This window comes from Papilio machaon, chromosome 19 (genome assembly GCF_912999745.1).
Source record: "Papilio machaon chromosome 19, ilPapMach1.1, whole genome shotgun sequence".
Lineage (NCBI taxonomy): Eukaryota > Metazoa > Arthropoda > Insecta > Lepidoptera > Papilionidae > Papilio > Papilio machaon.
Window position 1 is genome coordinate 1,332,154 of NC_060004.1, and position 20,053 is coordinate 1,352,206.

Genomic DNA, 20,053 nt, shown 5'->3' on the forward strand with positions numbered 1-20,053 from the left:
GTAGCGGATGTCGGAAGATCTATCAATCACCTAATATGACTTGTTGAGTGCGTTTTGTATAAATTCAACAAAAATATTTTAATTACAACGCCATCTTTCGTAAAACAAAATAAACTTCAGTAAAACTATTTCTATTGACTTACCGGATGCTACAGGATGTTCAGAGTTGAGCTCGGCTGTGTGCAGACAGGCGAGTATGTCTGGCAGGCTGGCCGGCTCGCCCGTCAGCAGCGACACCTTCGCCACGCTCGTCTTGCCTCGCGTTATTGTACCAGTCTTGTCGAATATCACCGTCTTCACCTGACACATAATATTCACTTTACTGTCGCGCTCAATTATTGGATGATCTCCTTCAGTGACGTAACAAAAAAAACATCAAAATTATATCTATGTGATGTATGAGGATTTTATAAAGTGTGTGAGTTTTTTCGTACACATTTCGTAACATGCTGAATATTTTGAAACATGCTGTATATTTTAAAACTTGCTGTATATTTTGAAACATGCTGTATATTTTCAAACATGCTGTATATTTTGAAACTTGCTGTATATTTTGAAAATTGTTGTATATTTTGAAACATGCTGTATATTTTGAAAATTGTTGTATATTTTGAAACATGCTGTATATTTTGAAACTTGCTGTATATTTTGAAAATTGTTGTATATTTTGAAACATGCTGTATATTTTGAAAATTGTTGTATATTTTGAAACATGCTGTATATTTTGAAACTTGCTGTATATTTTGAAAATTGTTGTATATTTTGAAACATGCTGTATATTTTAAAAATTGCTGTATATTTTGAAACATGGTGTATATTTTCAAACACGCTGTATAATTTCAAACATCTATATATATATAAAAGAAAGTCGTGTTAGTTACACTATTTATAACTCAAGAACGGCTGAATCGATTTGACTGAAAATTGGTGGGCAGGTAGCTTAGAACCAGGAAACGGACATAGGATAATTTTTACCCCGTTTTCTTTTTCTTTTTTTTATTCCGCGCGGACGGAGTCGCGGGTAAAAGCTAGTGCTGTATATTTTAAAACTTGCTGTATATTTTGAAACATGCTGTATATTTTCAAACATCCTATATAACCTAATTCTTCAGTAAAAACACATACTTTATGTGCATTTTCCAGCGGCTCGGCGCCTTTAATGAGCAGTCCCAGCTTTGCACCAACACCTGTGGCCACCATGACAGCAGTGGGCGTGGCCAGACCCAGCGCGCACGGGCACGCGATAGCGAGCACGCTCAGCGCGAAGTGGAACGCGCTCTGCACGATCAGCTCCCAACGGGTACCATCTCTATATATCTCCTACAAGTAAAACAAATGGTGGGAAATTATAGTACAAATTTGACAGCTGTAATAAGGAATTAAGTTTTTTTTTAAATTAAATATTTTTCAATGGTACTAAATATCTACTTACAGGTGTAATAGCTTTTATCCTTTCTATATCAAGTGCACCGCTAATTATCCAACATATCAATGTTAATATTGACAGGAACACAACCATCGGCACGAAATAACTGTCAAATGAAACAATATCATTTATATTAAAAAAAAAAAACTTACAAATATTTGAAACATCTTTTGTCGTAAAATAAAATTTACGTAATTTAAAATTACAATTAACATTAAAATCTATCTTATAAGATCAAAATCTCAATATAAACCAAGAAATTGTTAACACAAAATAATTTGATTAATAATAAAAATATTTTTTTAGTGAAAAAATTTTCATAGCTATATAGCTTTCTGGATAAGCCATAATATTAATCTATTTTCAAAACGCGAAAAAAATTAAATTACAAGTCTTTGTCTTTCACCTAGAAACCAAAATATCTTTTTAAATACCCCCCCCCAATACCCTCCAAATACAAAAAAAAATTGTTTTAAACACTGTTAGTGAACTGACCCAGCGATGGTGTCAGCGAGGCGCTGTACTGGCGCCTTACTGGCCTGCGCATCCTCCACCAGGCGTACGATCTGCGCCAGTGTGCTCGCCTCGCCAGTATGTGTCGCGCGCACCAACAACGCTCCGTGCTGGTTTATACTGCCACCGATCACTAACGAATCTGAACACGTGAAATATACGTGAAATACGCGAAATATAATCATAAATAGGCTTGTACAGTAAAAAAAAATAACGCATTGTCTATCAATTTGAGTTAGCACGTCGTGTACAGGAGCTACTATAGCCCCACGTGCCAACCGACTTTAATTCTTAATTCATTCAAAACATATTACTTTATTATAATCACGAAATGAGGAAGAAGTAACACAACGTTCAACTTTAATGCTGCTGTTTAATTTAATACAAAGATTGATGAATTGATATATTACTAATATTATAAACTAGCTTTTACCCGCGACTCCGTCCGCGCGGAATAAAAAATAGAAAACGGGGTAAAAATTTTCCCACCAATTTTCAGTCAAATCGATTCAGCCGTTCTTGAGTTATAACTAACACGACTTTCTTTTATATATATAGAAGATAGAAGATGTGAATGTTTAGATGGACGGATGGATCGATGTTTGTTACAACAATATCTCCAGAACGACAGCATGGATTTCGATGAAATTTGGTATAAACGTAGAACATAGTCTGGGAGAACACATAGGCTAATTAAGTTTTTAATAGTTAAGTTAGGTAGTAAAAAAATAAATACTAATTTTATTATGAAAATGAATGTAATTCGATAGTTACCTTTAGTCTTCGCTACGGGCATTGATTCTCCTGTGATAAGAGACTCGTCACATGTACTCTGTCCAGATATAACCTTGCCGTCCACTGGTACCTTGGCACCGGGGACCACCTATTAGAAGTTCCACTATTAGTAAATAAAACTGTTGCAAAAATTAACTATAACCTTCCACCCCACAATATATATTTCCCTTATAAAGGAAAGGGAAATGAACTAGAGTTAGAAATCTTTTTTTTAGGTGCTATGACGTCGTCTCGTTCCCCTGACGTGTGGGTGCGAGTGAATCTTTAGTATGAGTTTTTTTTTTGAAATTTAAAACTTTAAAACTTACATTTAATACCACAATTTATGGCACTTTTCTATTTCTAAGTTAAACATATAAAATGAAATTACAAAAGATTCTAATAAATAAAATTAAACAATTAATAAATTAAATTAAAAAAACTAATTAGGTCTATTGCGCATAAACTCATAAGACGAGAAAAGGAATTACATCTTCAGCTAATACTGTACTGAAACCTACCAATGTAATATGACTTACTTTAAGTATATCCCCTCTCTCCACCAGATCAATGGGTATACTCTTCTCTGCCAGCTCATTGCCGTCGCTGTCTACTGTCACCAGCACCGCCTCCGTCGCCTTCAGTGACAGCAGCTTTGATAATGCTTCTGATGTTTTGCCCTTTAAAAGAAAATTACATCAAGTCTCCTAATGGTAACACCTGAGTGGTTTAGGTGTTACCATGAATTAAGGGTGATTTAAATTAAAAAAAATTCACAAAAATAAAATGCTTGAAGACACTTCAAGCATTGTCAATACTGTTGTCTTATTTATTTTCTGACTTGGAATTAAATAGACCTAAATAATTACATATGTAATCTATAATATCTTTGAATAAAAAAAAATCTATCTTACCTTAGCAATATTCTCCAGCCACCTCCCCAAAGACACGAACACCAGTAACATAGGTGGAGTGTCAAAAAATGTCAAGGGACTTGTGTCTTTCTGTAGCGACATTGATGCTATCACCACCGCCAGAGAGTAGAAATAACTGTGCATAAAGCAATCATCATCAGTCATTATCAATCATCAGCAATCAAAATGGATCACATGCAATCATCAGCTACCAAAATATATCACAACCTTTGTACAAAAAAAAAAACTTGATAGGTGTCAAGGGACACCCGGATGGAACGAAGTTCCTTTCGATTAATTAGTGAAGGAATTGTAATAATTTTTTTTTTTTTTTTGAGTTATAATAATATTTCTTTTTATTATTAATAATCGTCGCGACACCACACTGTTCAATGCGAAATAGAAATGAAAATATCTGGCTTGCTTTCTATAAGAGAGAGAGAGAGACAGACAGAGAAACATGCGACGCCTTTACTATAGCAAAAAGTGTCGTGACAACTTTTCGTAAGAATTTTTTCCGTCTAGCCCTCTTTCACAACGCGCGATAAGGAACTTCATTCCAACATTAAAATTTCTGTTTATACAAAAAGATTCCTAGGTATAACATGTTTCCGCTGTGGAAACCCACCCAAACACATTTCATAAAATTGTTGACACATTTCATAAAATTGTTGAAGATACTAAATTGATTTAAAATAACTAAATAAGATAAACAATAAGAAAAAAAGGTTTTATCAAACTAACCTTATAGTTGTAGTCATTGAGATCAAAACATCCATGTTGGGACTACCGTGACGTAATGCTTTGTACGCCTGCTTGTAGAAATGCCAACCGCCGATAAACTATAACGTAAAAAAAAAAATTTGGTTAACAATAAGTACACGTACACATATCGGCCAATAGCCTAAGTTTTCTTAAACGGGTTTATTTAACGCCAGCTAAACTGCATTCAGTGTACTAACCTGTACAGGTGTAGCTAACAGCATCATAATAAGGTTCTCTAAACTGAGGCCAGGCAATACACAGCACATATCTCGTGCACTGTGCTGAGGCATCGTCGCCATGAAGTAAGTCATAGCTATCATACATGGACCTCCGAATACTAAGGATACTAAGAACGCATTACGCCATTTTCTTATTTCTTCTCTGAAAACAAATGATATTTAATCAGATGTAATTAGGTCTTTATGTAGAAAAACCGTTTTCTCTAAACGTGTAATGAATCTGAAGTGTGTAATTTTGCCTATGTGAAGTGTGTAAAGCTGACTGTGGTGTGTAAATGTGTAACTTACTTGTGCTCGAGGTAATCAGTGGCGCCGCGGCTATTTGTACTGGCAACGGTCGCCTCGAACCCTAAACTATTGATAGCTTCGCATATCGTACGAGGACCTATCATTTCTGTGTCGTATTTTATTTTTCCTCTGTGAACCAAAATTAAGAAAATTGTACAAAATACATGATAAATAAAGATAATAACAATTTGTCAAAATTAAATAGTACTAACTTGGAAGTAGTCAGTGCGACAGCGCAGGACACGACGCCGCTTAATTTAAGTACAGTCTTTTCTATTTTACTGACGCAAGATGCACACGTCATGCCTTTTATCTGTGGACAGTAATCCATTTGTTAATACCGGTCACTTGCTACGACAAGTATTTATCAGAGTTAGTTACATCAGAATACACTGTACCATACTTGTACATAGTTGAAATATAGTGAACCAAATTTGTATACAGTCGAAATATAGTGAACCACATTTGTACACAGTCAAAATATAATGAACCACATTTGTACACCGTCGAAATATAGTGAATCACATTTGTACACAGTCGAAATATAGTAAACCACATTTGTACACAGTCGTAATATATTGAGTCAAATTTGTACACAGTGGGAGTACATACATTTAATACTAGCTCCCTCTGTCCGCAGCCATCGCCGTCGCTTAGCACGTCGGCGGGGAAACCGAGTGCGGTGATAGACTGCGCTATGTCCGGTGCAGATACCTTGCGAGGTTCGTACCGCACCTCCGCTTTCGCAGCCAGTAGGGCTATCACTACTGATTGCACGCCTGTGTACAAATTGTTACAAATAAAAAAAATATCAGAAGCAGAATAAAAAAAAGCTATAAAAATCACAAAAAAAAAATCTTTGAAAATCAAAGTATTTACCATATATTTTAGAGCAATGCTTCTCAATAGCGGCGACACATGACGCGCACGTCATACCGCGCACTTCTAACGTGCAGCGTGATGTCTGCTCCGACATACTCGCCTCGCCCGCGTCACCCTACGTACAGTACCAACGTGTACATCATAAAGTTCATACATTTTTGTATGGAAACATAAAACACAAAATACCTAACTAATTTATAACGCTGTAACTACAGATTTAAAAAAGTAACATAAAAAAACAATTTCAAACAAAATGCATTCAAAAGTACCATAAAAAACAATCTCATACAAAATACACTAAAAAGAAACAAAATAATGTCATGAAAACTTCTTTCTTTCTTTCTTCTCTCTTTCAAAAACCCTCTAAACTCTAAAGAAAGTTCTCTTCTTTCTTGTAACATGTCTATATTGTATAATTATTGTTATTTCGCAGTCGGTGTCGGCCGAAGTAAATAGGTGACATTTTATATTTGAGATGTATTAGACATACTTACGTTTATGTCCCTACTTAGGCCGAAACCGACTCCAAAATAACAATAATTATACAATATAGACATGTTACAAGAAAGAAGAGAACTTTCTTTAGAGTTTAGAGGGTTTTTGAAAGAGAGAAGAAAGAAAGAAAGAAGTTTTCATGACATTATTTTGTTTCTTTTTAGTGTATTTTGTATGAGATTGTTTTTTATGGTACTTTTGAATGCATTTTGTTTGAAATTGTTTTTTTATGTTACTTTTGAGTGAATTTTGTTTGAAATTGTTTTTTTACGTTACTTTTGAGTGCATTTTGTTTGAAATTGTTTTTTTACGTTACTTTTGAGTGAATTTTGTTTGAAATTGTTTTTTTTAAGTTACTTTTGAGCGCATTTTGTTTGAGATAGTTTTTTTTGTTTTGAAGTCGGCTATTTTTTTTTCTTAAAATGTTTGTTTTATTTCTCAATTTTTAGTGAATTTGAAGTTTAATTACAAATTTCCTTAATACGTATAAGGACATAAATAAGAAAAATAAAGAAAAGGACTTTCCTATTTAATATGTGTGTACTTCAATTCAAAAACTAATTTAGAATACACCAGATAACCACTTATCCTTTAAACAATGAAATAATTATCAAAATCGGTATACAAATTGAAAATTAACGAACTAATACATCGTAGCGTGCCTTTGTACTCTTTCAGAGTGCCGGCGGGCGCGGGTGCTAGCGCGGGCGCGTGTAAATCAAAATGTATGCAGACGCCATTTGCGTTCACAGTGCTCCCGCGAGCTGCGCGTCTTCATGAGGCGGGCGCGGGCGCGGGTGGCGCGGGAGTTTCTAATGGCTCAGTCCGCCCGTATCGTTCACAGTGATATAGCGTCTGTTAGGCGACTACGCGTGTGGTTCTAAACCATTTTGATTCACCCGCCGAAGCGTCGTCAATCGTCATGGATATCAATACTGAAGAATTTATATCTGCAGTACAACATCGCACTGCTATTTGGCAAAGCAAACATCTGCAACATTTAATAGTAATAAATCAGCGTAAAATACATAAAATTCTCCAAAATTTTCTCTTCCTTTATTTAAATCGTGTGCGCCAAACTTCATATATTGAAATTTCCATTTCAAGTATGAATTTTCCATTAATAAAAACAAATCTTCATCCATGTCTTCTAAATACGTAGCAAAGTTTGAGAACGACCTATCACATGTGCAATGACACTCCTAGCTCGATCGCCACTGTGAATACGCAGACGCCAAGACCCGAGCGCCCGCGCCCGCCGCCGCACCCGCTAGTGCAGTCTGAAGAGTACCTTTAATTTTGTCCAGCCGCGCGCCGCAGTAGCATTTTTCGAATGCGCGTAGTTTTTAATAATTTAATATCTTCCAAACTATTGATCAGAATTACATAGTTTAAAGGCTAATGTAATCTGCATTTAATACTCTAGCCATCAAACATATTTATTTGGATAAGGATTCATATCGAATATAATATAATAGCGCCGTAAGCTTACGACGCTGTTTTTCGTGTGCAATTTAATCGAAGTTTGTTCATAATAACATGGTTTTTGTGAGACATCCATAGATGATAGATGTATGCCACCTGAGACTTTTATTTAGCAAATTTAACGATCTATAATTACTCGATACATCATTATAATGTAGGTCATATAGTTTGACCTACGTAAGCCCAGAAAGCAAATTTGTGCTATTCATTGTAACGCGATGTAGCATTTTTCGTTTCCGCGTAATTTTATTCTTACGATATCTCCTAAACTATTAGACAGAATGATATAGTTTCAATTGCAAATATAATCTACATTAAATTTTCTTGATAATGAACATATTAATTTACATAAGGGTTAATACTGAACTTGAATAATAGCGTCGGAAATAGGGCATGAATTTAATTAATGTTTCGAAAGAAAAAAATGGTTATTGTGAGAAAACTATAAAAGATAGATATATGCTATCGCGGACTTTTATTTAGCACATTTAAAGAGCTACAATTCGCCATACATCATTTTTATGTAGGTCCTATAGTTTAGCCTACGTAAGCGCTGAAAGCAAAAATGTCCCTAATTTCCGCAACAAATTTTGAAGCTATATTCAAAATCTACTAGTCTTCTAGTTATTTAAAAAAAAAACAAAAAAATGGGACCCACCTGCAAGCACTTCCTTTCGATTAAAATAATTTTTATCAAAATCGGACCACCAGGGGCCGAGTTTCGCGGTAACACACATAAAAAAAAAAAAAAAAAAAAAAATACAGTCGAATTGATAACCTCCTTCTTTTTGAAGTCGGCTAAAAATAGACATGTTTGTTTCATCAATTTAAACGATTTCCAAAATAAATCCGTAGACAAAAATTTTCAATTAAGATTTTAACTATGAACTAGCTTTTACCCGCGACTCCGTCCGCGCGGAATAAAAAATAGAAAACGGGGTAAAAATTATCCTATGTCCTTTTCCTGGTCCTAAGCTACCTGCCCACCAATTTTCAGTCAAATCGATTCAGTCGTTCTTGAGTTATAAATAGTGTAACTAACATGACTTTCTTTTATATATATAGATAGATAAAGTATAGGTAAAATGTTCTGAAATAGTTATTGGTAACTGAAGTTGTGAAACTATACATACATTGAGATGTGTCTTGGAGACATTATTAGGTCTGACCGCGTCACCGGATGCCTCGTTACTTTTGTTTTGTAATGATAACTCTGTAATATTTGTTAAATAATTAAAGTATACAGAAAGATTTGAAATATATTTAAAAAGTGCAAAAGAACATAGACTTTATATAGAAACTAGCTGTCGACCGCGACTCCGCCCGCGCGATATTAAAATAAAATCATTATTAGTACCCTATGTGTTCTTCCAGACTATGTTCTACATCTGTACTAACTTGCATCAAGATCTGTTGAGCTGTCCTGGAGATACGTTCAAACAAACATCCATCCATCCAAACATTCGTATTTATAATATTAGTAAGAGTAAGAAGTAAGAGATTATCCAATCGACATAAGAAAAGAAATCTTAATTTGCTGTTAATACAATGATGAAGATCATCCACCTGAGTAAGGTTGACCATCGACTGTGAGTATGGTGACGTCAAAGCCCAGGTCATAAATTGCATCGGAGACGTCTTGCGGCGTGATGACGTCACGTACCACGCGCACGCGCGCCACGCCCTCCGCGAGACTGACACACGCCTGTCGCACTCCCGACATCTCATGTAAACGACCTAAAACACAGACAAAAAAATCACATTTATATCTTGAACTTGTAGCTATGTTTTAATTGCCGTGAAAACCCACTGCCGAAACACTTTTAACAATGTTTCGACAATGGAAACACAGTCAAAAAACAAAAGAAACATATGTAAAAGCGAAACACGATGTCCGTGAAATTGCAGCGCGGCATCAATTACATGTTTCTAATTTTCCATGAACAGACGCAAACACTTCGACTATGTTTACTAATTAAGTGCTGGCAAGTGATGAAAGTCAAGGCTTAATTGATATGTACAATCTTCTGAGGCGCTTTGAAACTAGGCTTTTTGACGCTATTATGACAAAAATTATAAAGATACGATGTGATACCTTCAATAGTGTTGACACAGGACTGGCAAGTCATGCCGACGACAGACAGCTCTAGGTTGCTCTCCGCGGATCCCGACATGTCTATCAAAACATCCGTCGGAATCTCTTTTGGTAACAAATTTCTAAAAAAAAATTGATCAGCTATAAAATAAGATCCATTTGTCGGAGTTACCTTGTCTGTAATCTATTTGAGTGCATTTAAAAAAATTGGATAATAACATACTTAGTTTCGTCGTCAACGACGTCGGTGGGCGCCTCGAAACCCATGTCCTCTATGTGAGAGCGGATCGCCTCAAGCGAGCACACGTGAGGGTCATATCGGAAGTAACCGGCGTGCTCTGACAGTTCCACCTAGGATAAAATCATTTATTTTAGTACTACGTAGTCTTGACCAAATGAAATCGCTGAAATAGTCTAGATAATTTGTGTGAAACCTTTACTAAATTGCGAAACGTATTAGTGTCATAAAAATCTTATGACGGAGCGCATTATCGCATAACACTGCACACAAGACACTTTCACATCGGCTGGACCTAAAGAAATGCAGGGAACATAGCAGACCCATGCTTGTGCTTATGAAAGCCCGGAGCAGTAGGTATAAGGTCGGCCCGCCTGGCACTGTACTCTACATACAGTATGCACGCACATGCTCGTAGTTAACCACGAGCTGTTGTGCTATTTGAATCTTGTAACAGTTACCTTTGCTTCCTCAACTCCGGGCAGCTCTCGCACAGAGGTTTCAATGCTGCGCACGCAGGACTGGCAGGTCATGCCATTGATGGCTACGCGAACCGCCACCAGCTCCTGCCCCGGCTCGCTGGCAACAACAAAAATATACACATTATTTTCTTTAAAAAAAACATGGTGAAGGATCGTAGGGAATCCCCACAAATCTTCGAAGAAGTATCGCGCCAATCAAAAAAAATCACACTTGGGCCAGCGTGGTTGACTAAACCTACGCCAATTAGCCGACCTCAATTTAGGATAGACTCGAGCCTGTAACATTGTACATACCAAAGGTTTTCGGGGTATGTTGGTAATGTTATAAAATGACTGAGAAACACAGTACATTCAAACAAACACCAAGTTAAATACATAGATAAAATCGGTTACATTTCCCAGAGTAAAATTGTCATTATCGGTTAAACGCGATGTCGTAAGCGGCGTTGACTAGCTAATCGTTGTGATAAAAACGTGTAAATATTAAAGCATTATCACATGACCCCAAGTTAAATTCGATCTAAAGAAAATTACGCTTTGAAAATAGAAAGCGCCGGTTAAAAAGAATAAGGTTTTCGTTAATTACTTGACACTAGAAATAAGAGTTATTGGTAAATATCCAGTGTGTAAAATTATTTAAATTTTTATTTACAATACTAGCTTTTACCCGCGACTCCGTCCGCGCGGAATAAAAAATAGAAAACGGGGTAAAAATTATCCTATGTCCGTTTCCTGGTTCTAAGCCACCTGCCCACCAATTTTCAGTCAAATCGATTCAGCCGTTCTTGAGTTATAAATAGTGTAACTAACACGACTTTCTTTTATATATATATAAGATAGATTATAAAACATAATCAAACATCCATAATATTAAATAGTGTCGTTAAGTACACAATCGTGCTAGATTACTGCTAGACAAGTTTCCATTATTAGGGATGGACTTAAAAAATGTTAATAGTTAAAATACGTAAAAAAAAAAAATATGAACCTGTTGGTCGAATTCTTCACGTTAAAAAAACGCAATACTAAAATGTTAGATAAACTAAAACAATAGCATATTGCTCAATTTGCGCCATTGTAATATTTTAATAAATATAATTTTATATGCCGAAACACTATTTATTAAAGTTGAGCAATATTAACATTAATATAAAAAATACGTGCCACTATATTCACTCATTAACAAAGTTTAAAAAAATACATGTTTTGGAATTAAGGCTGCCAACCTAGAAAACTTAAGCCCGAACACTGGAGATCAGAAAGAAAAATAGTACGAATAATTTATCAACCCTCGACTACATGGCGGACGGCGAAAAGAACGATAGACGTGCCAACAGAACACAACAAGAACACAACAAAACTCACGCCTGTAACCCAGAGGAGTAGGGGTAGAGATCACGGACGTTTTTTTTTTATATCATAAGTTGGCAAAAGAGCAAACGGCCGCCTGGATTCGCCTACGTCTATTTGGTGTGGCCAAATGAACCTCCGCAATCTAATTTTCGCCATTTCAGGAGACGGAACGTGAAGGGTGGCCGTACGAACGTCGGATAAATGTACATATGTAAATCGAAAAAACACATTGGTTCATGGCAGGATTAGAACCCAGGACCTGTAGATTGCAAGTCAAGTGCTTAACCCCTGATCCACCGATAAAAAAGAAGATTTTTTGTAAAAACCCGAAGAATTCAGGTCAAAACACCGAAGGAGCAGTCCTAATTGACACAAGCTTTAAAAAAGTTTATTTTCAGGTTAACATAATAATAATAATAAAGCCATTTATTTCCATACAGATAAACTCAAAGTATAAAAAATAAAATGTACAAAGTAATTTTTATTTATTTAAAAAATATTTTTTTTTTCAGGTTAACCATACAGACATAAAAACAGTATCTTATCACTTAATTGTGTCAAGACATTCACAATAAAGTACATTGAAATTTTATGCTAATGTAAGAAAGTCTTTAACGGTTATAATAACGGCCCAGGATGGAACCTAAAGGTCCTTTTGTCATACATTTTAGGTTAACTGTTTTTCCGTACAAAATAACAACATTATTGTGATTAAATCTAATATGTCCATGTTTTGTTACATGCGTCGAAACTGGAAAAGTGAGAAAGTAAGCAATAAAACTGATTAAGAGCGAGTAATTTCCCTCATAAAAGGCGCGTTTTTATGTACAAATACATCCGTATTTAAAAAAAAACTGTTCAATTAAAAGTTACTACTTACATTTAACGTATTCTTATCTTTAAATACTGGCCGTATAACGAATAATGTCACTACTTAAAAAAAAAACTGCAACCGAACGTCGCTAAGTTAACTAAATGTTCAAACTCATGACGTTTCCGAACGTGTAGAAGTTTCCTGTGCCGAGTGCAAAGTTTAGTGGCACGCAGCCATTCAGCGCTGCTCAATATACAAACGTCCATTATTGTTGTAGAGACGAAGCGCTGCAGCGTTGTAACCATACAAACACCATAGTGCCGTGTGACATCGACAGATAAGTCATAGCGTTGACGACATTCTAATTAATATTTTGCGTTCTATTAATAAAATAGTTATTTAATAACAACTAGCTTTTACCCGCGACTCCGTCCGCGCGGATTAAAAAAATGCATACAAGATAAAAAAGTTCCTATGTCCGTCTCCTAGTTCTAAGCTACTTCCCCATCAATTTTCAGCTAAATCAGTTCGACCGATCTTGAGTTATAAATAGTGTAATCAACACGCCTTTCTTTTATATTTATACTAGCTTTTACCCGTGACTCCGTCCGCGCGGAATAAAAAATAGAAAACGGGGTAAAAATTATCCTATGTCCGTTTCCTGGTTCTAAGCTACCTGCCCCACCAATTTTCAGTCAAATCCATTCAGCCGTTCTTGAGTTATAAATAGTGTAACTAACACGACTTTCTTTTATATATGTAGATGTATTACCACCAATAACATATTTTACGCGACTTTCTCGCAATTGACCGCACATCGTTAATAACACTTATTTTATTACTTTAAAAAAATTATAAAATTATTTAACGCCACTGTTTTGTAAAACCTTAACCTTAATTTAACTGCGTCTGTAGCATTCAAAGTAGTAATTTTCAATGCGAGTCAACTGGTTAGCGTTTCAAACACAAGGAGGTCAGGAGATGAAAAAAAATATTGGCTTTGTCTTTTTTCCTTCGTTTGCAAAGAATCAAGACTAAACAAAAAATAAGTAATCCAATAGGATTAGAGAAAAACGGTGATATTTTTATCTTTAAGTAAGAATGCAATAATAAAATCCGCTAGATATTTCTACCCGAATACCGATCTTGCTACACAAACATTAATTTGTGGTAGGTCTGATGAGTAAGGTGTCAGTGGCTCTAACTAACCCCTTACCTTTCACGCTATTTTTTAAATAAAAATAAAAACAAAAGACAAAGAACAACGCATCCATTAGTCATACCTACTCATATTAATTAAAGATAATAATGCATCACGGTATTCTTATGTTAAAACAAATAGATTCACAATGAAAAATCAGATCCTATTTAATTAACCTAGGGAATCGTGTAGACGAGAGGTTTCCAAATTTAAAGTTGATCTACATCTTAATATAATGGAAAAATGTATTTTTTTCGATGAAATGTCATTGGAACTTTAAATAATTTTTACTGATCGTAAAAGATCGTAATTAAAGTAACTGAAAAAATTTAAAAGTAAAATCTAATCAAAGATTAAATCGGTATGGAATTAAGTACCTACAAATAAAAAAAATACACTTCTTCACTATTTTAATATAAAACTCAATCTCAGACAAAACGAACAATTGATTTAAGAAAACTAAATTTAATCGTAAATTACCAGTCAATGATTAAATAATAAAATAAAATGTTAAATTCTTCAAGACACTTCAAAATTCACTCACAGATTAATATTTAATTTATATTTAAATTTAAATAATATAAAAATTAAATACAGATATCACTAACACTATAAATAGCAACTTCAACCTGCCAGTGACAATGGAATAATGATTGGCTCTGACTTATCCCAGCAGCAACAAAAGGGCGCGCAAATATCCAACATGGCCGCCGCAGACGTCAATATGTTATTAAACTACATTCTGCGAAGATTAAATAATGACTAGGTCATTGTCTGCATAATAATGTTTGCTAAACTTATTGTAAACTTTCCTTGTCCATATAACATGTCGCTCTAACTATTCTCACCTCGACAAATCCTTAGCTATAGAAACGAACAATATACAAAAACTCCAAGACTTGTTCGAGTAGACATATTAAAAACTGTTCTTGTGAAAGCTTTCTGTTTGGGTTATCACAAGGATTCTCATAGTAACTTTTACTATTGTACTGAAGATATTTTTATTTTATTTATCAAACTCTTCATTCGATTATCCTCTCTGTTTATGACAACTTTATACTCTTTGCCTCTCGTTGGTTAGAGACAATTTCAGCCATTCCTAAGTCGCCATCTTGTTGTCATAATACAATATTATTGAAGAACGCATATTTATAACAAAGAAGCTCTAAAGAATTTTTTTATTTATGTAAACATGAATATAAAATAATTTATAATACACTTATGGAATTATGTTGTTTCTAAATCATATATATCAAACATATAAAGAAATTAAACATAACAATAGGTGTAGATTATAAATTCAGTCAGATATGAAATTTAAAAGGTTATTTCCTTAGATATCCTTGGTCAAAACTATTGTTTCCTATATTATTAAATATCTCAAGACATTTATAAAGGCCGTAGAGTATTAATTTGTATCTATAACAAAGATTGAATTCAAATGTGACAGTATACGCCACCATTTTGCGCGCCAAAATTTTCCCTCCATTGTTTAACAAACATGCGGGTGACGCAAAGGTTGTGAAGTTTATACCTAGATTAAATACGTTGAATTTTAAATGACAAGACCTCTCAGGCGCCCGCATTACCTCTCTCAAATAAAAGCGATTAAGTTCTACTCTTGCTTGCTAAAGTTCGTTTTCTGTATGTAAATTTTTGATTAATTACGTGATCCTAAAGACTTGTCATCGTAATGCACATTAGGGGAAGGACTAAGCAATTGAATTAAAATAATAGTATTTATAATTTACGTGCTTAGTCAGTTTCTCCATAGTCAAAGGATAAATAGGTACTTCATCAGTTTACATTTCACGGTCACGTTTCTGAGATTTAATGGGTTTTTAAATAATTAAACGTAGGTATTTAAGCGCTTTAAGAAGCTTGGTTATCGTAATGTTCGTCATTTAACTTCTTTATTTTATTAAGTACTAGCTTTTACCCGCGACTCCGTCCGCGCGGAATAAAAAATAGAAAACGGGGTAAAAATTATCCTATGTCCGTTTCCTGGTACTAAACTACCTGCCCACCAATTTTCAGTCAAATCGATTCAGCCGTTCTTGAGTTATAAATAGTGTAACTAACACGACTTTCTTTTATATATATAGATTACTTGTTAGAATATTGAATACTACAATAAATTGCGTATTCTATAGTAATACAGATTATAAAGCGAACGCTGCCTTGAGTAACATTACTCAACAATGCCGATTATCCAAGTTTCCGCAATACTGCGTGCTAACGAACTATTGTATCGATACATCGACCGTTCAGGCGTTGGCCATGTGGAACATCACTATTATTCCTGCATTCTTGCGATCTTTTCTAAATAATTATATTAATTACGAGAGAATTCGGATCGTTTTTTTCATATAAGTGTGATACAGTCGGGTCCTTTTGGTTTATAAATTGACCATTTTTTTTCACAATCTCAACCAGATTTGACAGTTCCCTTCCTTCGATTTGAAAATTATTTCAAGCAAATAATATAAGGAAAATTTTTCCTTATACGTTTATCCTTGTACTCAGGACACAGGTCCAGTTTGAATGCAGAGCGGGCTTTAAGTACTTCCAATGCATATTTAAAAGATTACTGATTACGTAGAACACAGTACGATGACACGGGGAATAGGCTCACAAACATCAAAACATGTTTCTATGTCAATGTTTCTCCAGTGCGGACTGCAGTAAAACCATAATGTTACGGTGTTTACTCAAACTAGTCCACTAGTACGTTTTGTCCAAGGTTTTGCCTTTCGCCGTGTCCGACATTGCTGTACAATTATGTAACTGTCTCACAAATTTGAAGCATGTAGTTATAATTAACGGATCTTGTGAAATATACCAACCGGAATATACAGTATCGACAACTTTTCTGAACCGTTACTAATTTTAGGTATCCATCAAAATATCCGAAATAAAAACACAACCATTATCTTCACAGGTATAAATAATGGTTATTTGTATTTACAACACATTACAGTTAAAGACGTTAATTCCCTACCCATCGGTGAAATGTTATATGACGCTCATTAAGAGATTATTAAAAAGGTCACTTAACATTAAATAGATGATAAGGGCTAAATAAAGTCTTCAGACTACTGAAGAACAGCTAATATCGGCCACTGGGTTACTCAGACTAAGTCAAGCTAAGGCATATGTGAACTTATTCCCTAGTTATTGGGTTGACACAAATCTCAAACGAAAAAAAATGCAAATAAAAATACTTATTTTCTTAATCTTTTATGTAAAATTGTTTCCTATTATGTCCTATCACCGATGAAAACTAGAACTAAATATACAACACTTTTTTTATTTAAATACTAGCTTTTACCCGCGACTCCGTCCACGCGGAATAAAAAAAATGCACACAAGATAAAAAAGTTCCATTGTCCGTCTTCTCGTTCTAAGCTACCTCCGCATCAATTTTCAGCTAAATCAGTTCGACCGACCTTGAGTTAAAAATAGTGTAACTAACACGACTTTCTTTAATATATATATAGATAGATAGTCTCTACAAGCAAGCTTTTTATTTGATGTTAAATTCTTAAGCAGTTTTTAAACTACGAACTACGAACAATACCAAACGAACGTACGAACGTAACGAACTATGGTCGAATTCATTTTAAATTTCCTGATATTAACATCCTGTATCTCTACATAAAAGTTCATTTTTACGAATGTCAATAAACATAAGATGTGACAACCCTAGATATAAACCTACGCACGCGAATAACGTAAGGAATTTTTCAATACATTCCCGGATGCCGATCTTCATTTCCACTCGCATAGAGAATACCGAGTATTAAATTCTTCTATCTGCAGGAATTTCCAAGGTCCCTGAAACGCTTTAAAGACGTAAAATTTATTGGATTTTCCATTAACAGATTAAGAAATCTATATCTATCTATATATATAAAAGAAAGTCGTGTTAGTTACACTATTTATAACTCAAGAACGACTGAATCGATTTGACTGAAAATTGGTGGGCAGGTAGCTTTGAACCAGGAAAAGGACATAGGATAATTTTTACCCCGTTTTCTATTTTTTATTCCGCGCGGGCGGAGTCGCGGGTAAAAGCTAGTATCTTATATATATAAAAGAAAGTTGTGTTAGTTACACCATTTATAACTCAAGAACGGCTGAATCGATTTGACTGAAAATTGGTGGGCAGGTAGCTTAGAACCAGGAAACGGACATAGGATAATTTTTACCCCGTTTTCTATTTTTTTTTACTCCGCGCGGACGGAGTCGCGGGTAAAAGCTAGTACCTATCATATAAAAGAAAGTCGTGTTAGTTACACTATTTATAACTCAAGAACGGCTGAATCGATTTGACTGAAAATTGGTGGGCAGGTAGCTTAGAACCAGGAAACGGACATAGGATAATTTTTACCCCGTTTTCTATTTTTTTTTTACTCCGCGCGGACGGAGTCGCGGGTAAAAGCTAGTACCTATCATATAAAAGAAAGTCGTGTTAGTTACACTATTTATAACTCAAGAACGACTGAATCGATTTGACTGAAAATTGGTGGGCAGGTAGCTTAGAACCAGGAAACGGACATAGAATAATTTTCGCCCCGTTTTCTATTTTTTATTCCGCGCGGACGGAGTCGCGGGTAAAAGCTAATTTGTAATAAAACTTGTTGTAAAGTGTAGTTTGATTTTTTTAAGTTACATCCTAAATTACTAATAATATTTATACAATTATCGTTATTTTCTGAGACCAAAATCCCTGTATGACATATCGTCTCATTATCATTGGAAAAACAAAGATAACAATATGGTTTATACAAAGAATTTGGTCTCAGAAAGCAATGATTAGTCAACTTTCGGCTCAACGCATGTCCCTTTTTACATAAACTAACCGCGATCTAAAAAAATGCAATAAAATAAACTAATATGCATTCTCATTTTTCTACTTATTTTTCTAAGGATTCTAGATATGTTCAATACGTTACAGTTGATAAGATATTAGTTATCTATAGCACGATAGCGATGCCACACACTCCACTACTGAACCATGTCCACACAACTCCCGTCCTTCATAGATATTGGATGAAGCTAATTTATTTTAACAGGATAAGATTACGTTATTGTTTCTATACAGATTATAAAAAAGATCAAAGCAGTCGTTTAGAGATAGAGACTACTAGCGAGTAAAATAACCACAAATAGATTTAAAAAAACATGGTAAAGTACCCTATTACTACAAGCACATCAACCATATCAATATTTATGTAAATGTAAAGGAAGTCAAAACCGCAACCAATCGTAACACGTTTCCCATAAAGTTACCGTAGTTTCCAGAGGTTTTATCTCTGTTTTTATAAATATAAATGAAAAGGATAACAAGATGTTTTTGTATCAGCGTTATTGCTTTATAAATCCATAGTTAAATTTACTCCTAATTATATTATTTATATTCTAGAATTCATAAAATCGCTTGTACCATATTTTTCTCTGAAATTATTATATATTTTATATTTGTTATCAACTATGAGGGAATGAGGAGCATTATTGGCTCAAGGAATCATCATCATCATTCTCATTTATCACAATCATTGAATCTGTGTGTTGAACACTTGACCTGTAATCTGCAGATTCTGGGTTCAAATCCCGCTATGTACCTATGTGTTTTTCGATTCTAGATTTATATATGTACATTTATCCGACGTTCCTACAGTGAAGGAAAACATCGTGATGCAACCTGCACATATCTGCTTGTTTGTTTTCTACCTACACCTTACACCTGTTATTGGATAAATGATCAGTTTTGTTGTCTTGTGTACCTATATTGTATTAATTTTGTGATTGTTGTATAATTTATCTGTTGTGTGTACATGTATAAATAAATAAATAAATAAATAAATAAATATCTGCGATGAAATTTAAAGCGTGGTTGACTATTGGTCTAGTCACCCCTAACTTAGAGTAGGCTCCGAGCCCCTCAGTGGAGACGCGTGGCTGATGACTATCGGTTCAACACTTCTTGTTTCGATGTCCCAATTATAAAATGTGAAAGAGAAAACAAAACAATTATAAGGACTGTTTCAGAACGAAACATCAATGTCAAATATTCATTCGTTCAG

General features: G+C 34.7%; 1 protein-coding gene across 1 annotated transcript in view; it reads right to left on the minus strand.

Annotated features, from left to right (window-relative positions):
• The window catches only part of LOC106707476 (copper-transporting ATPase 1), a 41,090-nt gene that overhangs the window by 7,735 nt on the left and 13,302 nt on the right, over positions 1 to 20,053 (minus strand). Inside the window, exons 3-20 of the mRNA XM_045682390.1 lie at positions 10,576 to 10,693; positions 10,100 to 10,227; positions 9,877 to 9,998; positions 9,348 to 9,518; positions 8,915 to 8,994; positions 5,799 to 5,916; positions 5,532 to 5,698; positions 5,132 to 5,232; positions 4,920 to 5,048; positions 4,590 to 4,773; positions 4,372 to 4,469; positions 3,628 to 3,763; positions 3,253 to 3,393; positions 2,714 to 2,822; positions 1,922 to 2,081; positions 1,433 to 1,532; positions 1,126 to 1,320; positions 144 to 300 (exon numbers count right to left, since the gene is read on the minus strand). Of these exons, the coding sequence (XP_045538346.1) occupies positions 144 to 300; positions 1,126 to 1,320; positions 1,433 to 1,532; positions 1,922 to 2,081; positions 2,714 to 2,822; positions 3,253 to 3,393; positions 3,628 to 3,763; positions 4,372 to 4,469; positions 4,590 to 4,773; positions 4,920 to 5,048; positions 5,132 to 5,232; positions 5,532 to 5,698; positions 5,799 to 5,916; positions 8,915 to 8,994; positions 9,348 to 9,518; positions 9,877 to 9,998; positions 10,100 to 10,227; positions 10,576 to 10,693 (2,414 nt within the window). The remainder of the gene's footprint in view (positions 1 to 143; positions 301 to 1,125; positions 1,321 to 1,432; positions 1,533 to 1,921; positions 2,082 to 2,713; positions 2,823 to 3,252; positions 3,394 to 3,627; positions 3,764 to 4,371; positions 4,470 to 4,589; positions 4,774 to 4,919; positions 5,049 to 5,131; positions 5,233 to 5,531; positions 5,699 to 5,798; positions 5,917 to 8,914; positions 8,995 to 9,347; positions 9,519 to 9,876; positions 9,999 to 10,099; positions 10,228 to 10,575; positions 10,694 to 20,053) is intronic.